This window comes from Drosophila biarmipes, unplaced genomic scaffold, assembly GCF_025231255.1.
Source record: "Drosophila biarmipes strain raj3 unplaced genomic scaffold, RU_DBia_V1.1 ptg000008l, whole genome shotgun sequence".
NCBI classification, from domain to species: domain Eukaryota; kingdom Metazoa; phylum Arthropoda; class Insecta; order Diptera; family Drosophilidae; genus Drosophila; species Drosophila biarmipes.
The window spans coordinates 904,999-926,075 of record NW_026114529.1 but is presented as its reverse complement, the minus strand read 5'-3'; the positions used below and the strand labels follow the sequence as shown (position 1 = coordinate 926,075).

General features: G+C 36.1%; 1 protein-coding gene and 1 long non-coding RNA gene across 7 annotated transcripts in view; one reads left to right on the top strand and one right to left on the bottom strand.

The window, feature by feature from the left end:
• The window catches only part of LOC127011751 (uncharacterized), a 48,425-nt gene extending 33,969 nt beyond the window's left edge, over positions 1–14,456 (top strand). Inside the window, exon 4 of the long non-coding RNA XR_007765029.1 lies at positions 14,409–14,456. This is a non-coding gene — a long non-coding RNA (uncharacterized LOC127011751). The remainder of the gene's footprint in view (positions 1–14,408) is intronic.
• Positions 1–21,077, bottom strand: part of LOC108031632 (transmembrane protein 65) — a 56,485-nt gene that overhangs the window by 6,947 nt on the left and 28,461 nt on the right. The window contains exon 3 of one of the 6 annotated variants that reach the window (XM_050889821.1): positions 17,679–20,998. The exons of the other annotated variants lie outside the window; for them this stretch is intronic. Within the exon in view, the coding sequence (XP_050745778.1) occupies positions 20,805–20,998 (194 nt within the window). The 3' untranslated portion in view covers positions 17,679–20,804. Of the gene's footprint in view, positions 1–17,678; positions 20,999–21,077 lie in introns of those variants that run through there. 6 annotated transcript variants of the gene reach the window in all.

Here is a 21,077-nt window from a genome sequence, read left to right as displayed (position 1 = left end):
AAATATATTGAGAGCAGCTCTACAGAGAGCGATTGACAAACGTCACGCGAAACAGAGAACGACAACTCCAGATAATGTCATTGTTGCTTGGTTGTTATGAGTGCACATCTCCGCAGAGCGCGCTTAGAGCGCTGATTTGGTGACAGAGCCTCTCCAGTAAGCGTTTGATAAATCCCAATGTAGCAACGTCTTCACCGTTTTTGACTAAAGGCTTACATATTTTAGCGGCGGTCTCCACACCTAGTCTATTTCAACTATTTATTGTGTGAATATACACAGAATCAGATTTAACGTGCGCTCTGAATCTACCAATATAAAGAAATTTATTGCTTGGCACAACTTTAAGTTGTTCACAACTTGACCAACTATTTGCCTCTTGTTCCTGTGATTTTCTGCGTGGCTCATGGCGGCAATAGAAACTGGTGCGGGGGGTACTGCATGGATGGCTTGACGACCAATTGAAGAAGCTGAAGACAATGGTTTCACCACTATTTTACGTTGACTGACATTGCTTTCGTGAGTGGCAGAACTTGGAAAAGCCTTCAGAAACTTTGAATTTAAATCCATTTATGGACTCTTCAGGGCATGAAGTTCATCCATTACTTTATCGATTTTGGAGGGTGATACATTACTCACAGCACAGCCATAAAATTTGGAAGAGTAGATTTGGCATATTTGTTAATAGTCTAATAGCATCTTTAGAAATATCCACACATGAGTTTGAAAAGTACGACGACAAAGCGAAGAGCAACGAACCGCCTCGAAACGCGAAGTTGCTCTGCTGTAACTTTAGCATTGCACTCGTAGCACGAGTAAAAATTTATAGCGAAAAGAAAACGCGAAATATATATATATATAAGGTGTTGTACAAATTGTATTTCATTTATTTCAATTACAAGAGGTTGATAGCTGAATTCAATAAATGTGCAAATAAATTCCAAGCCTCTGCAACCACAGCACTATGGAAAATTTGACCACTTAATGGGAAATTTGACCTTTAAGTGGTCAAGTGCAAATAAATTGTATACAAAATTGCAAGCAGCAACAACAGCACTTTAGGAAATTTGACCATTTTTTCTGTCCAAAATTAAGAACTCCCTCAATTATAAATTTATAAAGGTAAAACTTTGGCAATCTTTGTTTTTTATTGACAACGCATATTATACATATATTATTTATCAGATCAACATGGCTATAGCTTAGAGATAATTGCATTGAACTTTGACCTTTTAATATGACAACAAAACAAGTATTTTAAAGTTTAATAAAATAAGAATTTATCTAATTGTTGCCATAGACAGAAAGATATATCGAGTTTTCATTTTCTGTTAAGTTTTAGCGATATTTTTCTTTTACAACCGCTTAAGTCCTGTTAAATAAGTCAATGGTATGTGTCTTCGGCATACCTTAATAAACATATTAATCAAAAGACTACTTCATATATACTGCCGACAGTGAAAAAAACGGCCTCCAATTCAATTTTAGGGTATGTTATAAAAAATCGTAAAATAGGGATTTTTCAACTATATTCATTTAAACTAAATTTTCTCACTATTTATCCCAATAAATTTGAGAAGTGGTCTCCGCTGGACTCGCTTTGTATCTCAACTTAAAAATAAATGTAAAAAAATACATATTGATTACAAGAACAACACGATTAATTTAGAATGCTTTAATATTAAAACGCTTTTATATATTATACCCTTGCAGAGGGTATAATGACTTTAGTCAGAAGTTTGCAACGCAGTGACGAAAACTTTGCCGACCCCATAAAATATAAAAATTCTTGATCAGCATCACGAGACGAGTCGATCTAGCCATGTCCGTCTGTCTGTCCGTTTCTACGCAAACCAGTCTCTCAGTTTTAAAGCTATCGGGCTGAAACTTTCCCAAAAGTGTTCTTTCTATTGCAGGTAGTATATAAATCGGATCCAGCCGGTTCGGACATATATATCTTATAGCTCTCATAGGAACTAACATTTTTTAAATTTTTAAGAATTTTGAATTTAATTTAATAAAAATTGGTCTACTCTAACATATAGATGTAAAAAAATGGTCTAAAAAAAAGATGAAATAATTTATTTTTAATATCTCTGAACTCAGCAACAATCCTTAAAAATTTCACATTGTGTGACTAAAGTTTATTATTTCTTATAACTGCAAGGGTATACAAACTTTGGCTTGCCGAAATAACCCTTTTTGATGAGTGAGTTTCGAATTTAATTTGATCAAAGTCGGACGACTATATCATATAGCTGTCATAGGATCGATCGGAAAATTGGTGGGAAAATAATATGAAACAAATTATAGTTTCGGAGTTTTTTGGCATATTATCTTATAATATTGGGAATATCATATGATCTATTTTTAAGACTTTCGAATAAGTTTTAATAAAAATGGGAAGATTATAAGAAAGAAACGGCCAGAGAAATAATGAAATAGTTTTCTTAATATCACTGAAGCTAGCAACAATCCTTAAAAATTTAAAATGGTGTCACTAATATTCGTTATGTCTTATAACTATAAGGGTATATAAACTTCGGCTTGCCGAAGTTAATTTCCTTTTTTTGTTTACATATCGTATGTATATATTGTGCATATTTTTAATTTGGAACATTACAACGATATAATGTCCAAATACAAAATTCGGCTTCAGATGTTTTTCTCGATTGTTATTATTTATTAGCTTCCTGGACCAGACTCGCACTTAATATCACCAATAGCCGTGTTTGGTTACGATGTTTAAATTTGGTCAGATCGTAGACGTTGAACATTTTTTATCAATCAAAATGTTATAATTTTTTTTTACTAATTGTTAAAGACATACAAATAATTATCTTCCTTCAAACAATCGTAGACTAAAGGAATCGGACCTATAGATCAAAGCCACTCTATGAATTTCTGACAGAACGCATGGTTTCGTGAAAAACGCGTTTAATGTTTTTGGAATGTCATGTCAGACTCTCATGTCAAGAGTCTCTAACACTGAAGGTATAAATTAAAAAAAAAATCGATTTTTAATTGAAAAAAACCTCCATTTCATTTATAAATAAAAGTTCGGTCAAAACTAAAACATTTACAGTAAATTTCTTTAATTTGAATGAATATAAAATCAATAAAAATTGTAAACTTGGTTGTTGGCTTAAAAGATATTGGCATTCAGTTTTTATTTTTAAACTTTAATTTAGATTTATTTTTTATTTGTAAAATAAAAAAGGAAAAGAAGCTAAATTATCTAATACAAACTTGAAAACAAGGCTAATTTTTTTACTTTATAATTCAAATCACTAAATACAGTTTATGAAAGAGTTATTTTCCATTTGTAAAATAAAAGTTGAAAAATAAATATTATTTTTAAGATTAAAAAAAACTTAATCTAAAATTTATAAAAATATTAAAATGCATTTTGAAAATAATAACTTGTTTGGTATTCATTTTTTTTTAAATCCTTATGGGATTATCGGAATAATAAATAACAGCTTTTATAGAGGTTGTTATAACTTGCACGGTAAATTATTTGAACAGTCTACATTTTTCGTACTATCTAATTTTGTCAGTAGCTAAAAACGCGGTTTCTGGCACAATTAGAATATTAAAGGGCACCCAAAGTATCCAAAAATCGTTATCACGTACCATTTCGCGCCATTATCCCAGGTCTTGCTATGCACTTGATAAGGGTCACACACCCAAAGTATCAAAAGGTTGTTATCCCAGAGATGTTTGGGAATAATGTTTACTATGATTGCAAGGCAAGTTTAGAAATCAAAAGAGCCCCAATAAAATAAATTTCGCAAGTTATTGGTTCTCATATGTGGGAAATATTTTAAAACCCATATTTTGTTTCCGCCTCAGAACGTTTTACTGGTAAATTGTCAATTATTCTCTCCTTTCCACAAAAGGTGCATAAAGAAATCAGCCAGAGACCCGAACATGGGCCCTTGTTTTTTACCTGACCGCAGTAAAGTCCGGCAGGCCGCTAATCGAGAAGATCACTGGGCCGCAATAAAAGGGACACGCGCCAATGACTTTATGCCTCGCACAACTCAGAGCGGCACGCTCATTGAGAAGATCACTGAATTTATCACTGACACGTTCCCAAAAGGCTACAACGCACAAGTATACCTGTATTTTAAACTCGAAATAAAAAGTCAGAAGTTTATTTGGTAGCATAATAATACATTTATTCAATTAATTTGGTATTGCGTACATGATTTGTTTTGTTATTTGTTATGTTTAATTCTTTTTTCAGATTATAATATATTTTTATATGCCTCATTTTTGTAATCCGAAATTCGATGGCATACACAAGTATCGACTCCCTATGATTTCCACGAATAGATGTTTTCATATTATAACCATTACATTCAGGACGTTTTGAGTGTATAGACCGAAGACGTACATAGTGTATATTGAACAAAATTCCGTCGAATCCGTTTAGAAAATTATTTATTTTAAGTGACTGCAAGATATCTGTCTAACTCAACAATGTCGTCTTGCCCTTCAAAATATTCTTACACAACGTATGAAAAAAATTTTATATAGGTCTTTTTTTTACCTCAAGCTGTGCATTCTGTGCATACATACAACAAATGAAAATCTTTGATTTTTTTACAAAGTCGAAATGATTTTTTCCAAGCTGTCCCCTATTGGCTATCTGAGTACGACGGGTGTATAAAAACTGATTTTTTCTTTCCCACCTTCAAGCAAAGTACGTGCGACCTCTCCTAACCAACCTTCTCTTTTGTTCTATTATTTCTGGCTCCTTTATCTCATTAATCGATTGATTAATTATATATACATATATTTTTCAAAAGCAATACTTGTCATCTCTTCTAACCACTGAATAGTCGATGCAACCTGTTACAAATACCTATATTGTTTTTTTATTATCCTTTTTATTAAATTTAAATTTTTTTTTGACAAGTAATACAAATGAGTTTATTTCCACACCTAAATGACAATTGCATCCTTTGCTCAAAATATCTTCTACTTTCACTTGTAAATTTGTCACGAATAATTTAAATCCCATTAAGCAAACTACCCAGTGCTAGTCGTACCATAATCCCAGAATCAAGATGCTACACAAAACGTGGAGGTGTTAAGGATTGCTTCAATCTCTTGACACAGGGGGCAAAGATCAATGTGAACAAAAGTTTTCTCACAGACTCAAAACTAATATAAATGAGTTCATTTCCATTTTCTAGGTTAAATGTTCCGCAAAAAACCTTGAAAAATTATGACGGACTGAAAATAAAAAGTCACAGAAAACTCAAAAGTAATATAAAGGGTTAGCCATAAATTTATCATGTGACCTGTTCACAACACCAAAAGACACCACAAACGAACGAAGAGCGCTCAGAGCTTAACCAGCGACATGCCCGAAATGCGAGCAAAGGCGCGAGAGGAGGGATCATGGAGAACCTTGCCAGAATGAGGAATGGGCACGCCAACAGGCAGGGAGGAAGTCCCCATGGAAGATGCGCTGAGGAACACTGTTCTTGCGGATCCATTATTGAATGTGAATAGGCTCCTCGAGCTGGTACAGTGCCAGGAGCAAAACATGCTTAATTATGAAGTATGGATGGCGACCCACCAGAGGATGAGCGAGGAGGCGAAGTGGTATACCACCGTGTACCATGGGCTCTTTCGGGATCCTATGTTCCCGGTCTTTCTCGTCACCAGGCGGAGAAGCCTTACTCCCGACAGAGGAGTGGAGACAACAAGCGGCCGATAGAGAGGTGGAGGAATATCCACGCATTTCGTGATGTTTTTTAAAATACATTTAAGTAAAATTAAACAAATTTTAAAACACAATCATATTCTTATTCTGTAATAATAATGACTTAAAGAAAAATATAATAAAAATTAAAATTAAATTATTACTTATTCTTGATTCAAAACATAACCAATAAAACTGTGTTATGTTATCTATTTGTTGTTATTTCATAAGGATTTTTATTTTCAAAATGATTTATGTGAGAATGTAATTGACTAATCACATAGAAATATTTTTTTTAAAAGATTAATTATGATCGAGACTTAAAAAATATACTTTTTAATTTAAATTTTTTTTAAGTAAACATTGTACATAAATATTATTAAACTAAGAGAAGATAAGCTGAACATATAAAAAAAGAAATTATATAAATCATTTGTTTTACTACAAAATGACTTCCTTATTTATCCAACAAGTCCTTGAAAACTCCAGCGACCTAACTAAAACTTTATTTCCTTTTTGCCTTACAACCTTTTCAACTAGGTATGTATGGAGGAGTTCTTCTTTATGAAATCTGCACTGAATCGGGCTACCATCTAAATCTTCAAGTAAGTATGTTTTAGGGTATGTATTGTTTACATTCTAATTTTAAAGGTTTCAGTTGTATAGTTTAGTTTTGGGTGGGATGGCTTTCATTCGTACAGAGTAAAGTTTTCTGATCGCGGTCAACTTGGTGGCCGCCAGTGCGATCTTAGTTTTCGAAGGATTGCAAGTTGACACACAGCCTCCTCGTGGCACCTCCTGGGTAGCTATCTTAGCATCCGCTAGATAGTGAGCTAATCTGTGCAGCGAGTCACCCGGACGTTAAGCGGTTGAGCGCAGGGTTTGGAACCCGCCTCGTAAAAAAGAAGACTGACATTACCACCATCCAGGAAATGAGATGGACAGGACAAAATTGCTCCAAGCGAGCAAACTGCGATATCTACTACAGCTGCCATGCGGAGAGGCGCGAACTTGGATGCGGATTTGTAGTAAGCCGGAAACTTCGCCACCACGTCTCCAATTTCACCCCAGTGAGTGAACGGCTGGCTACAATTCGCGTCAAAGCTAGGTTTTTCAATCGTAGCATAATTTGCGCGCACGCCCCGACGGAGGAGAAGGACGATGCTGTTAAGGATGCATTCTACGCGAGACTCAAGGACACATACGACCGCTGCCCAGACCACGACGTGAAGCTTATCCTCGAGGACTTCAACGTAAAGGTCGGTCGCGAACGCATCTTTGACCCCACCTCGAACAACGGTCTCAGGCTGATTGATTTCGCCGCGGCGCGAAACATGGTAGTGAGTAGCACCAGATTTCGGCACCTCGACATCCACAAGGCCACATGGCTGTCCGCTGATCAAAAGACGCGCAACCAGATTGATCACGTAGTGATAGACGGAAGGCATGCCTCAAACGTGATGCGTTTCGTGGAGTCAACAACCATTGGGTTCAAGCGCCCACCCACACGGAACCAATGGTATGACGAGGAGTGTCGCGTCGCAGCTGCAGCAAAAAACGCCGCCCACAGAAAAACACTGCAGTCTGGCGCAACGCGAACGTTACAGGGAGAAAAGAAAGGAAGATAGGAAGCGACTTTTCAGACGGAAAAAACGGAAGCAAAAAAAGCGAGAGTGCGAGGAACTTGAGGTGTTACAAGACAGGAATGATGTTCGAAAATTCTACCAACAAGTCAACCGTCTGACACAAGGTTTCAAGACCGGAGTATCTAACTGTCGGGATGAAAATGGAAATCTGGTTACGGATACGCAGTGCACGCTGAGGTTATGGAGAGAGCATTTCTCCAAGCTGTTAACAGGCGATGACGGCACCAATCACGCCATTGGAGGATGCAGCCCGTACCACCAATCGACGACAATGTGGATATACCACTACCTAACCATGACGAGGTCCGAGTTGCTATAACGCGGCTCAAAAACAACAAAGCAGCCGGTGCTGATGGTCTGCCTGCAGAGTTGTTCAAGGCTGGCGGCGAAGAGATGATAAGGTGTATGCATCAGCTGTTGTGCAAAATATGGCTAGAAGAAAGCATGCCCAACGATTGGATTCTCAGAGTCCTTTGTCCCGTTTGCGCCAACTACCGGGGAATCAGCCTGATTATCATCTCATACAAGGTCCTATCGAGCGTAATATGTGAACGACTGAAGCCGTATACCAGCACCCTGATCGGACCTTATCAGTGCGGCTTCAGACCTGGTAAGTCCACCATAGACCAGATCTTCACATTACGCCAAATCCTGGAAAAAACCCACCAGAATAACATTGACACACACCATCTCTTTGTCGATTATAAAGCTGCATTCGATAGACCGACAAGGGAACGCCTATATGCCGCCATGTCTGAGTTCGGTATTCCTGCAAAGCTAATACGTCTCCGAACCGCTTAATACCGTTCGAGGTTTTAGACAAGGCGACCCCTTGTCGTGTCATCTCTTTAATTTCGTGATGGAAGGGGTTCTGCGGAATGCCGGTGTGCATCGATCTGGCACTATTTTTTATAGCAGCGCTTGCAGTGTTCGAGAGAAAAATTCTTCGCAAGATCTTTGGTCCCATTCGGATTGGGGACGACTTTCTTATTCGGATGAACCACGAGTTGTACGAGTTGTACGACGACGTGGTTGTGGTTCGCCGCATCACGATACAACGTCTGCGCTAGCTCGTTGTGCTTACGAATAAAGAATCTTCAGCTCAGAAGGTGTTTGAAGCGAGGGTCGACTACGGGCGACGGCGAAGGGGGCGACTAAAGGTCCGATGGAAGGACCAAGTGGAGGAGAACCTGGCTGCACTGGCTATTTCCGATTGGAGAAAGCGCGCGAGGAGCAGAGGCGCGTGGAAGGAGACGCTGAGGACGGGCAAAACCCGAATCGGGTTGTAGTGCCACCTACTGAATGAGTTGTATAGTTTGGTGTATACCCTTTCTCAAAACCATGTTTATATTTACTAATACAAACGTGGTAATATTTGCTTTTCATTGGAAGAATTGATATATAGATATATTATACTTATATTTTTCATTGAAACTAAATTCTCGCCACATTAGTTCTTTAAGAGTTCTATTAAAACGTTCAGTACCTTTAGTACCTTTCAGTACCTTTGATGTTCCGTGACCCGATTTAAAGATTCTTTAAATGGCTTGAGAAACATCACTATCACTTTTTGACTTTAGTGCCTCACCCGAACCAAATTTCAAACATGTGTCTATAACAGCCAACAAGTATCTGTACCCATGCAACTCATCTACAATTTCTCGCTTAATCACATTCTTCTAGTAGGCTGAAAAGCGACACCTTCTATCTCATTTGTGGGTTTTTTCGGTAATGATATCGGGTTTGTTACATATTTAAAAATGTCGTTGTACAAAAATTTAGTCGTTCCTCTTCAGTTTTCATTTCGGGTTTTGTTTTATTTAGTTGGAGCAGCAATGGTGCCGCTTCAACGATCGAAGTGTCTCTGATCTTTTACCATATTCTTTAAGTCTAAGTAAGGCTAAGTCTCGTAGCTGCGCTGCTCGCAGGCGGCGGCAGAGAGACGGCTATGGAATTATATACTTATGTATAAAGGAGTGTACTTATAAACGTTGCTATGCGCTCTTAAGTGGAGGCGCGAGGGGTATGCATATGCTGTCCGTTCGTTACAATTATGCCGACGCTAGCACTTTCTGTGTGCGGGCTAAGCCATAGCGATCGGTTCATATTTCGGCTACTTAGGGCTTATGACCGGGACTTTGAAATATGTAAACACTGCAACAAAGTGTTACAATGCGCACCCTTTAAATACTTTCTGTACAGTGGGTATTCAATATGTGCATACTACATCTCCCTCCTTTTGAAATAATATATTTCTAATTAGTACAATAAAAATTTCTAATTAGTACATCTCTTTTTTGTATTTGTTTATCTTTTATCAAAGAAGATGAAATTATTGAAAGAATATGTGTATTTATTTACCTATATATGTGTGTCTTTTTATGGCCATACTAAGTGCAATTTATGAAATAAAGATTTTTAATCTATCCTTATGAACTGTTTGTTTCTTATGTTTATTATTTGTTATTACTATGTTATCTCTATCTCCTATTTCCGTTACTATATACGGACCTGTATATTTAGGATATAACTTATGACCTGTCTCGTTTCTTAATACAACTTTGTCACCTACTGATGTTATCTATACCCCTTACTTTATGATCGTATAGTAGTTTATTTCTATTCTCATTTGCTTCTAACATAACTCTAGCTCTTTTATAGGCTACTTCTAATCTATACTTACTCTCCTTAGCATAGTCATCTATATTATATAGTACTTTTACACTATCTATGCTACTAAAATATTTTGGTAAATTACTTGTTTTACCGAATACTAGCTCATATGGACAATAAGTATGCGCCATAGAGGGGGTCGTGTTGAAACAGAAGACAAAATATTGAAGCCATACGGCCCAATCGGTTTTATCAACCGATATGTAAGATCGTATGTACTCATTGAAAGTTCTATGACTTATTTCTACTGTTCCAACTGTCTGGTGGTGGTGTGCTGTGGATGTAATATTTGCACAAATCGTCTATAATAGAATTCTTATATTCTGTCCCCATGTCCGTAATGAACGTCTTCATTTGACCGTACCTCAGGATAAAAGATTCAAATATTGCTTTAGCGACAGTATTAGCATTTTTATTCGGACCAGGTATGGCAACTAAATACTTAGTTAAATCACATATTAAAGTGACTGCATAGTCATTGCCATTTTCTGATTTTGGCAGTGGACCAATAGTGTCCACTATCACTCTGTCGAAAGCATTTATTGGTGTGTCTGTATTGTTAAAGGGATCTTTGTGTGTTTAGTTATTTTGGCTTTCTGGCATTTTCTTACGTACTCAGTTATATCTTTAGACATGCTTTACCAGAAATAGTGTCTTTTTACTTTGGTCAAAGTTTTTCATATGCATTGAATTGGATCATCATGAAATGTATACAAAATTGCTTCTTTTTCTTTTAAATTAATTATTTGTGTCACTGGGTTGAGTAGCGCTACTCTTAATTTTTTCAAAATTTTATTGCCCATTAATTTGAAATTATCTATTGAAGTATGTTCAAAGATATTTTCCCACGGTGCCACTTTGATTTGGCTGATTTTATGTATACCGGCTTGCATTTCAAGCCTTTGGAAGCTTTATTATTTATTTATTTTATTTAAAGATTGCATTGACAATTCTTGTTCTTGATTTTCCGCGCGGAATTTTTGTCTACTTTGTCATTTAAAGGGAACATTCTTTTTGCATAATCTTGTAATGTGCCGGGAATATTCGGAGAAAAATTTAATGAATCGTCTATAATAATTGCAAAAAGCTACAACTCTCCGCATTGTGCAGCACTGGGTAATTCATTATGACGTCATAATTCTTGTCACCCGGAAGTATTCCTTTATCTGTGCTTTTATGACCAAGAAAAGTCACCTCATGCATAAAAATGAACATTTTTCTAGATGTAACTTTAGGTTGTATTAACTGCATTTCTCAAAAACATCTGTTAAGTTTTTAAGCATATGTTTTTCGGAACAACCTATAACTATTCAGTCATCCATATAAAGGAGTGCCTTTGAAATGAATTAGGTGCTACTTTTAAACCGAAAGGTAATCGCGTGATACGATACGAGCCATTGCTCGTTGAAAATGACGTTATATCCCTTGAACTTTTTTCGAGTTCAATTTGATAAAATCCTGACATTAAGTCAAGGCATGAAAAGTATTTTGCTCGACCTAATTGATTCAAAATATCATCAATTCTGGGTAGTGGAAATTTGTCAGATATAATTTTTTATTAATTTGGCGATAGTCAATCACTTACCGCCATTTCTTTACTTCTGACTTGGGGGGTGGTTTCCTAGGAACAAGTAACAGTGGGCTATTATATTCGGATACTGACGGTTCGACAATCCCGTCAGGGATTAATTTTTCTACTTGCTTTTGTATTTCGTTCATCTGACTATGTGGGCTTCGATAGTTCTTTATATAGACTGGCTCATCATCTTTTAATCTCAGTTTCTGTTTATAAAAATTATTTCTGCTTATTGATTCGGTTTCCAATCCGAATATATCGCTATAATGGGTTCATAAGCTAGAAAGCTGTGACCTGAACTGTGGAGGGAAGTTTTTTGATAGTTGTGATAGTACGGATTTTTTTCTATTGTCTGAATTTGTGTTGACTACATTGTAGTTCGAAATCTTCTTCAATCTTCAGATGGCTTGAAGTCTTATTGACAGTTGTATTTTTTAATAAAGTCGATGCCTATTATTCCATCGCATGAAATTGGGAAATGTGAATTTAGGATATGAAAATCGGTTGGAATTATGTATTTAGTTGTCTGTATCTCTATAGAAACTAAACCTTTGGATTTGATTATTTCTTGACCTATGCCTTTTATGACTATGATGTAATCATCTTGGATGTTTTGAAATGTATCCGAAGTTTCTTTTAAAATGGAAATGTCTGCATATGTGTCTATTAAAAAGATACGTTCTTTCCCAGTAGCTACATTGAAAAATTAAACGAATATATTTTGGTTGAGATTAATGGTGTGAACTCTGACTTCTTTTATTGTTGGGTATTTAAAGGGCTTTGGGAGTTTTCCGATGTGTTTTGGCTATTATTTTGGGTCATTCTTACATTGCTATGGTTATTGCCATTGTGGCCTCGGTTCGAGTTATCACCGCCTCTAAAGTTTCCTCTATATTGGCCTCGTCCTCTGTTGTTATTTTTGTAATTGTTGTTGTAGTTATTGTGATTACCGCGAAAATTACCTCTTCAGTGCAACTATTGACAAATTTGGAAACGGCTTCGTTTATAGTACTAAATGTGCCAGCTTGCATGATAAGTTTTACCTTATCGATTGTGCAATTTTTAGTCATTGCTTTGACTGCAAGCTGCGTGGAAAACCTTCTGGGTAGCTATAAAGGTAATCCATCTGTCATCTGCTCAATTTCTTGTGTATATTGGTTAGCAGTTTTATTGCGCTGCTGTAGGTTCATCAGCTTCGCTGATAATACATCTACAGTTTCGCCTTTGACGTCGCCTCTTAGTCTGGAAATCACTTCAGTAATGGTTGTTTCATTACCGATCAGATTTCTGGCGACACCTTTTAGCTTTGTTTTAATTATGGAGACAGCTAATTCTTCGTGTTCGCCTTTCTTTGATTCTATTATTTGTAAAGCATCAATGAAACTTGTTAAATTTTCAGCCTTACCATCAAAAACTGGTATAACCTTGGATGCTGTATTAATAAAATCAATATTTGATTGTGCCATTGTTATAGAGTTACATAATTTGTTTTCTATTACATTCGAAGTATCTGAATCTGTTAAATTGTCCAGATCAGTGTATACCGCCGGAATAGTACGATTATTCAAATCTTCATCTTCTATTTAGAGGTTTACTTTGGGAAGCTCTTCTGACTCCGATTCGTCCGATATTTCTAAACTGAAGTTTTTTTTAACAAATATTAAATTAGATCGTAGTCGTATCAAAAGTTTCGATACCTGTGACCAATGATCTTGATTTAATCTTTCCCTGTGATCATGTATTAGCATTCGCGCTTCATTAAAGCACTTTACTAATATTTCAACACGCTTCCTAACCGTGTTCTTTTGGATAGGTCTATTCTGGGTTAGTGACTTGTATGATCTGTCGAAATTAGTTTTAATGTTATTTCCTTTTCTTAGATTTTAGGTGTTGACATTCATGTGAAATCACTTTTGTTTGTGCTGTTTTTTTTTTTTTTTTAGATTTTGTCCAGGTAATTTTCTTGACTCTGGAATCTTTTCTTCAAACATTTGTTGTCTAATTTATACAATTATAATACGCTTGCCAACATTATAATAACGATTATCATTAACAATATTGTGATTGTTCGAAGATCAATTTTTTCAGATTCGATTTTATGAACGACATTTGCCGTGGAATCTACAACTTTTGTATCTATCAAACTCATTTTGGACATTGTTCATTTTTTCAATTTCTACCTTTTTTTCCTTTGTGTCATTTAATGTTTCTAGGAGGTACTTATGCTATTACTTCTCATTAGAAAAGAGTGAGAAAAAAAAATTGAATTGGCTTTTATCCATATTTTTTTTAATTCTATTTTCCGGCCTATCATTTTTCTAATTGGGCAGAAAGGGTTCCGCTCAATTTTACAAAATATTATATTATATTAAAAAAAAAATATGCATTGTAGTGCAATTAAAAATATTATGCAACGCAGTACATTGGTAAAAAAAATGTTGTTTCCAGCTTGGTTGGTTTCTCTTCCTTCCTTCTACGTCAGCTGGTTTTCGCCGGTTTGGCTACGCTGACGCTCCGTCGGTGGCGCAGGAGGTGGCGTATTCCCGCACTCTATTTGCCGCTGCTGCTGTCCGGGACCTTTTGGGCTCAGGCGTTACCGGTGCCGGTCCTCGCACCTTTTGAAGTTTTGGTAATTGCTTTGGGGATGGGGGTTTTGTTGTTGTTAGTGTTTCATTAATTCTTCTTATTAGCACTGAGTGAGTGAAGGTAAATTTTGGGCGTTTACTATTTATTAATTTTTCTTGCAGAAAATCCAGTTCTGTTTGTAGTTTTTGGGCCGTAGCCCACGCGGGAGGTGGAGTATTTACGTAGAGTAGCCATTTCAGGTGTGCTACCCTTTTTTTTCCTTTGCGCAACTCCTACGCGTTTTTGTAGTCTTCCTTCCTGTCTTCCATTTCTGAGTGTCCGTTATCCGAAAATTACGATGCAGTCGTTCCTTTTCAGTAAAGGAGTGTACTTATATACGTTGCTATGCGCTCTTAAGTGGATGCGCAATTATGCCGACGCAAGCACTTTCTGTGTGCGGGCTAAGCCATGGCGATCGGTTCATAATTCGGCTACTTAAGGTTTATGACCGGGACTTTGAAATATGTAAACACTGCAACAAAGTGTTACAGTGCGCACCCTTTAAGTACTTTCGTACAGTGGGTATTCAATAAATGTGCATACTACAATGTAATCCTCAATACTTTTAATCTTTTCTTATTATACAATTAAATTTTATTTTCTAAGCTTGAAATTTTCGTATGTCGACTAGTAATATTTTGAGTTATAATTTTTCTTAAATCTTTTCCAAACTTTCCGATGTTTTTCTCATCAGTATATTGTTTCGTTGCTAGATCATCGTTATTTTAAGGTTTTGTTTCATTTTTGATACGTTAATTTTACTACTTTTAAACCGAAAGGTAATCGCGTGATACGATACGAGCCATTGCTCGTTGAAAATGACGTTATATCCCTTGAACTTTTTTCGAGTTCAATTTGATAAAATCCTGACATTAAGTCAAGGCATGAAAAGTATTTTGCTCGACCTAATTGATTCAAAATATCATCAATTCTGGGTAGTGGAAATTTGTCAGATATAATTTTTTATTAATTTGGCGATAGTCAATCACTTACCGCCATTTCTTTACTTCTGACTTGGGGGGTGGTTTCCTAGGAACAAGTAACAGTGGGCTATTATATTCGGATACTGACGGTTCGACAATCCCGTCAGGGATTAATTTTTCTACTTGCTTTTGTATTTCGTTCATCTGACTATGTGGGCTTCGATAGTTCTTTATATAGACTGGCTCATCATCTTTTAATCTCAGTTTCTGTTTATAAAAATTATTTCTGCTTATTGATTCGGTTTCCAATCCGAATATATCGCTATAATGGGTTCATAAGCTAGAAAGCTGTGACCTGAACTGTGGAGGGAAGTTTTTTGATAGTTGTGATAGTACGGATTTTTTTCTATTGTCTGAATTTGTGTTGACTACATTGTAGTTCGAAATCTTCTTCAATCTTCAGATGGCTTGAAGTCTTATTGACAGTTGTATTTTTTAATAAAGTCGATGCCTATTATTCCATCGCATGAAATTGGGAAATGTGAATTTAGGATATGAAAATCGTGTGGAATTATGTATTTAGTTGTCTGTATCTCTATAGAAACTAAACCTTTGGATTTGATTATTTCTTGACCTATGCCTTTTATGACTATGATGTAATCATCTTGGATGTTTTGAAATGTATCCGAAGTTTCTTTTAAAATGGAAATGTCTGCATATGTGTCTATTAAAAAGATATGTTCTTTCCCAGTAGCTACATTGAAAAATTAAACGAATATATTTTGGTTGAGATTAATGGTGTGAACTCTGACTTCTTTTATTGTTGGGTATTTAAAGGGCTTTGGGAGTTTTCCGATGTGTTTTGGCTATTATTTTGGGTCATTCTTAGATTGCTTTGGTTATTGCCATTGTGGCCTCGGTTCGAGTTATCACCGCCTCTAAAGTTTCCTCTATATTGGCCTCGTCCTCTGTTGTTATTTTTGTAATTGTTGTTGTAGTTATTGTGATTACCGCGAAAATTACCTCTATAATTTCCACGTCCGCGATTTGAGCCGCGCTGTGGATAATTCTTAAAATAGAGTACGGTGTTTGCCTGTCCAGTTGCTTCAGTGCAACTATTGACAAATTTGGAAACGGCTTCGTTTATAGTACTAAATGTGCCAGCTTGCATGATAAGTTTTACCTTATCGATTGTGCAATTTTTAGTCATTGCTTTGACTGCAAGATGCGTGGAAAACCTTCTGGCTAGCTATAAAGGTAAACCATCTGTCATCTGCTCAATTTCTTGTGTGTATTGGTTAGCAGTTTTATTGCGCTGCTGTAGGTTCATCAGCTTCGCTGATAATACATCTACAGTTTCGCCATTGACGTTGCCTCTTAGTCTGGAAATCACTTCAGTAATGGTTGTTTCATTACCGATCAGATTTCTGGCGACACCTTTTAGCTTTGTTTTAATTATGGAGACAGCTAATTCTTAGTGTTCGCCTTTCTTTGATTCTATTATTTGTAAAGCATCAATGAAACTTGTTAAATTTTCAGCCTTACCATCAAAAACTGGTATAACCTTGGATGCTGTATTAATAAAATCAATATTTGATTGTGCCATTGTTATAGAGTTACATAATTTGTTTTCTATTACATTCGAAGTATCTGAATCTGTTGAATTGTCCAGATCAGTGTATACCGCCGGAATAGTACGATTATTCAAATCTTCATCTTCTATTTAGAGGATTACTTTGGAAAGCTCTTCTGACTCCGATTCGTCCGATATTTCTAAACTGAACTTTTGTTTAACAAATATTAAATTAGATCGTAGTCGTATCAAAAGTTTCGATACCTGTGACCAATGATCTTGATTTAATCTTTCCCTGTGATCATGTATTAGCATTCGCGCTTCATTAAAGCACTTTACTAATATTTCAACACGCTTCCTAACCGTGTTCTTTTGGATAGGTCTATTCTGGGTTAGTGACTTGTATGATCTGTCGAAATTAGTTTTAATGTTATTTCCTTTTCTTAGATTTTAGGTGTTGACATTCATGTGAAATCACTTTTGTTTGTGCTGTTTTTTTTTTTTTTTTAGATTTTGTCCAGGTAATTTTCTTGACTCTGGAATCTTTTCTTCAAACATTTTTTGTCTAATTTATACAATTATAATACGCTTGCCAACATTATAGTAACGATTATCATTAACAATATTGTGATTGTTCGAAGATCAATTTTTTCAGATTCGATTTTGTGAACGACATTTGCCGTGGAATCTACAACTTTTGTATCTACCAAACTCATTTTGGACATTGTATCGATTTTCATTTTTTCAATTTCTACCTTTTTTTTCCTTTGTGTCTTTTAATGTTTCTAGGAGGTACTTATGCTATTACTTCTCATTAGAAAAGAGTGAGAAAAAAAAATTGAATTGGCTTTTAACCATATTTTTTTTAATTCTATTTTCCTGCCTATCATTTGTACGGTTTACGGGCCATACTTTCTAATTGGGCAGAAAGGGTTCCGCTCAATTTTGCAAAATATTATATTATCTTAAAAAAAAATATGTATCGTCGTGCAATTAAAAAAATTATGCAACGCAGTACATGGGTAAAAAAAATGTTGTTTTCAGCATGGTTGGTTTCTTTTTTTTTTTTTGCGCAACTCCTATGCGTTTGCCCATTGCTTTCACTCTATTTACTCAGTTTTTTTTTCGTCTGTGTATCCGTTTTCCAGTTTTAGTTTTTGTAGTCTTTCTTCCTGTCTTCCATTTTTGAGTGTCCTTTATCCGAAAATTGCGTTGCAGGTCACGGTCGCCATGTTGTATAATAATTTAGTCGATCCTTTTCAGTTTTTATTTCGGTTTTTATTTTATTTAGTTGGAGCAGCAATGGTGCCGCTTCAACGATCGAAGTGTCTCTGATCTTTTACCATATTCTTTAAGTCTAAGTAAGGCTAAGTCTCGTAGCTGCGCTGCTCGCAGGCGGCGGCAGAGAGACGGCTATCTACCTATATACTTATGTATAAAGGAGTGTACTTATAAACGTTGCTATGCGCTCTTAAGTGGAGGCGCGAGGGGTATGCATATGCTGTCCGTTCGTTACAATTATGCCGACGCTAGCACTTTCTGTGTGCGGGCTAAGCCATAGCGATCGGTTCATAATTCGGCTACTTAAGTTTTATGACCGGGACTTTGAAATATGTAAACACTGAAACAAAGTGTTACAGTGCGCACCCTTTAAGTACTTTCGGTACAGTGGGTATTCAATAAATGTGCATACTACAATGTAATCCTCAATGCTTTTAATCTTTTCTTATTATACAATTCAATTCTATTTTCTAAGCTTGAAATTTTCGTATGTCGACTAGTAATATTTTGAGTTATAATTTTTCTTAAATCTTTTCCAAACTTTCCGATGTTCTTCTCATCAGTATATTGTTTCGTTGCTAGATCATCATTATCTTTAGGTTTTGTTTCAGTTTTGATACATTAATTTTGAGCATTAAGTCAGTAGACTTAACACGTCTTGTCAAATTTTCTGATCTTTTGTTATCAACAGAAAAATGCCCAAACTTGTCGACAGACATAATGTTTATAATTGTAAAACGTGGAAGTGGAGTAGTATTTTCTATCAACTTCTTAATAATATGGCTATATTTGTTTGCTCGTGTACACTTGATTCGGTTATTAGGATTAAAGACTACTCTATGTATATTCGTTTGTAATATAGTTTTTTTATAAATCTTTAAATCTTGATCATCATAGTTTTCAGGTTTACTAAGAAAAATTAATGTAAAAAGAAGCACTTCCAACCCCATAAAGTACATATATTCTTGATCAGGATCACTAGCCGAATCGATCTAGCCATGTCCTTCTTTCCACCGTCCATATGAACGCTGAGATCTGGGAAACTATACGAGCTAGAAAGGAAGTCTACGTGTGCCATTTGAGTTCCCTTTCTATATTCTACGCTAAAATAAAATGCCTGCAACAACGCCCACCATCGGTGTACTCGTGGTGTCAGTTCAACCTTGGTACGACTCGCTTTTAAGGAATTGCAGTCAGTATGGACGACGAACTCTCTATCATGCAGATAATGTCGAAAATGTTTGACAGCATTATACACGGCTAAAGTCTCTAGTTCGTATGATATATTGATAATATTTTGATTCTGAACCCGATGTACACCTGCTGAAATATTGGATCACCCTACATTTGCTGTCAGACCTGTGAAGGAGCATTGCACCGTAGCCATCAGCGCTGGCGTCTGTATGCAAATTAATCGGAAGCTCAGGGTTGAATATGATCAGCACCGGGTCACTTGTCAACAGGATTATAATCTGTTTGCGTATTTTTTCATGATTTTCCCTTAAAACAAATCCATTTACCTTAGAAGTTAGCTGATACAATGGTTTCATCCGTTCAGAGAATCGTGGAACAAACTGTCTGAAATATGAAGCCAAACCTATAAATTGTCTTAACTGCGTGACAGTAATTGGTTGAGCTTCTATTTTTCTAGGACTGGGTTTAATTTCGCCATCTTTAATATAGAACCCGAGACACTCTATTCCTGTCTAGAAGAATGTGCTCTTTTTTATATTAAATGAAAACCCGGCATCTGACAAGGCTTTAAGCAAAACTTTCAATCTTGTAAAAGCTTCTTCTTTGGAGTTTGCGATTATTAACACATCATCAATAAAACCAATTGCATACGAGTATGTCAAATCACCTAAGGCTCGTACTATCGCTCTTTGAAATACTGACGAGGCATTCTTCAAACCGAATGGCACAGCAAGGAACTCATATTGACCTTCTGGAGTTACGAAAGCTGTTTTCTCGATGGTATCAGTAAGAATCGGTATCTGATGAAATCCGCAGGCCATGTCCAAACTGCCATAGTATTTACTAATCTATCGTAATCTATCTATCTGATCTGATATTAATGGCAATGGATACTTATCAGACACCGTATTCGCATTTAATTCGTGAAAATCAATGCGCAGTCTATCACTGTCATCTTTCTTTTTAACTAAAAGCATAGGACTAGCGAATGGAGAGCTACTTGGGCGAATGACATTGCTTTTAATCATTTGTTGAATTTTGTCCCTGACTATTAGTTTTTCTTCTGCACTTTATCTATACGTACGTCTTTGTACAGTCTTATGTTCATCAATTAGACGAATTTCAAATTCTCCTGTAGTTATCCTCCTATTTGGCATGCCAGTTATAAAATGATCTGAGAATTCACTCAAAATATTTCTTAGTATTATCTTATCATTATCATTAACCAGATTTTCTAAGAGACTTATCGAAGTTTCATTGCTCACTACATTGACAATTTGATTCATGTACATAGCGAATTTGTTAGCAATCATGACACCAAAACCAATTATAATATCGTATTTAAGGTAATTATCCATTACTGCATGAAATAGGGCTTCTACATCAAATTCGGAAATATTTACAGTTGCCAATATTTGTAAGTTACTTTTAACAATGTTGCCACCTATTCCTCTTAGCACTACCGTATTATAAATCCTTTTTCCAGCCAGCGTGTTAAACCTCTTCCTGTCCGTTCCTTGATCCAATCCAGAGTAGTCGCTCACTTTGTTGAACGAAAACGCCTTTAAGAGTTGCTGCAGTTCATTCCGAGTTTTTATGCTTGCAACCTGGGCTCGATTTGTGACGTGTGGGCCAACACTAAAGAAACAGCTATCTCCTCTTGGCTCATTCCTTTCCACTTCGTCAGCAGTGATGTCACCAGCCTGCTACCATATACTGACAAGGACTCGTTTGCACTCGACCGTCCGTTGAGAATGTTGAGCAATACGGCAGACGGTGGATCGAAGCCTTCATAGCGATGTAAAAACAAATCCTTAAAGTTTCTCCGACAAAAATTAGATGTTTTCGTAAATGTGACTATAATAAA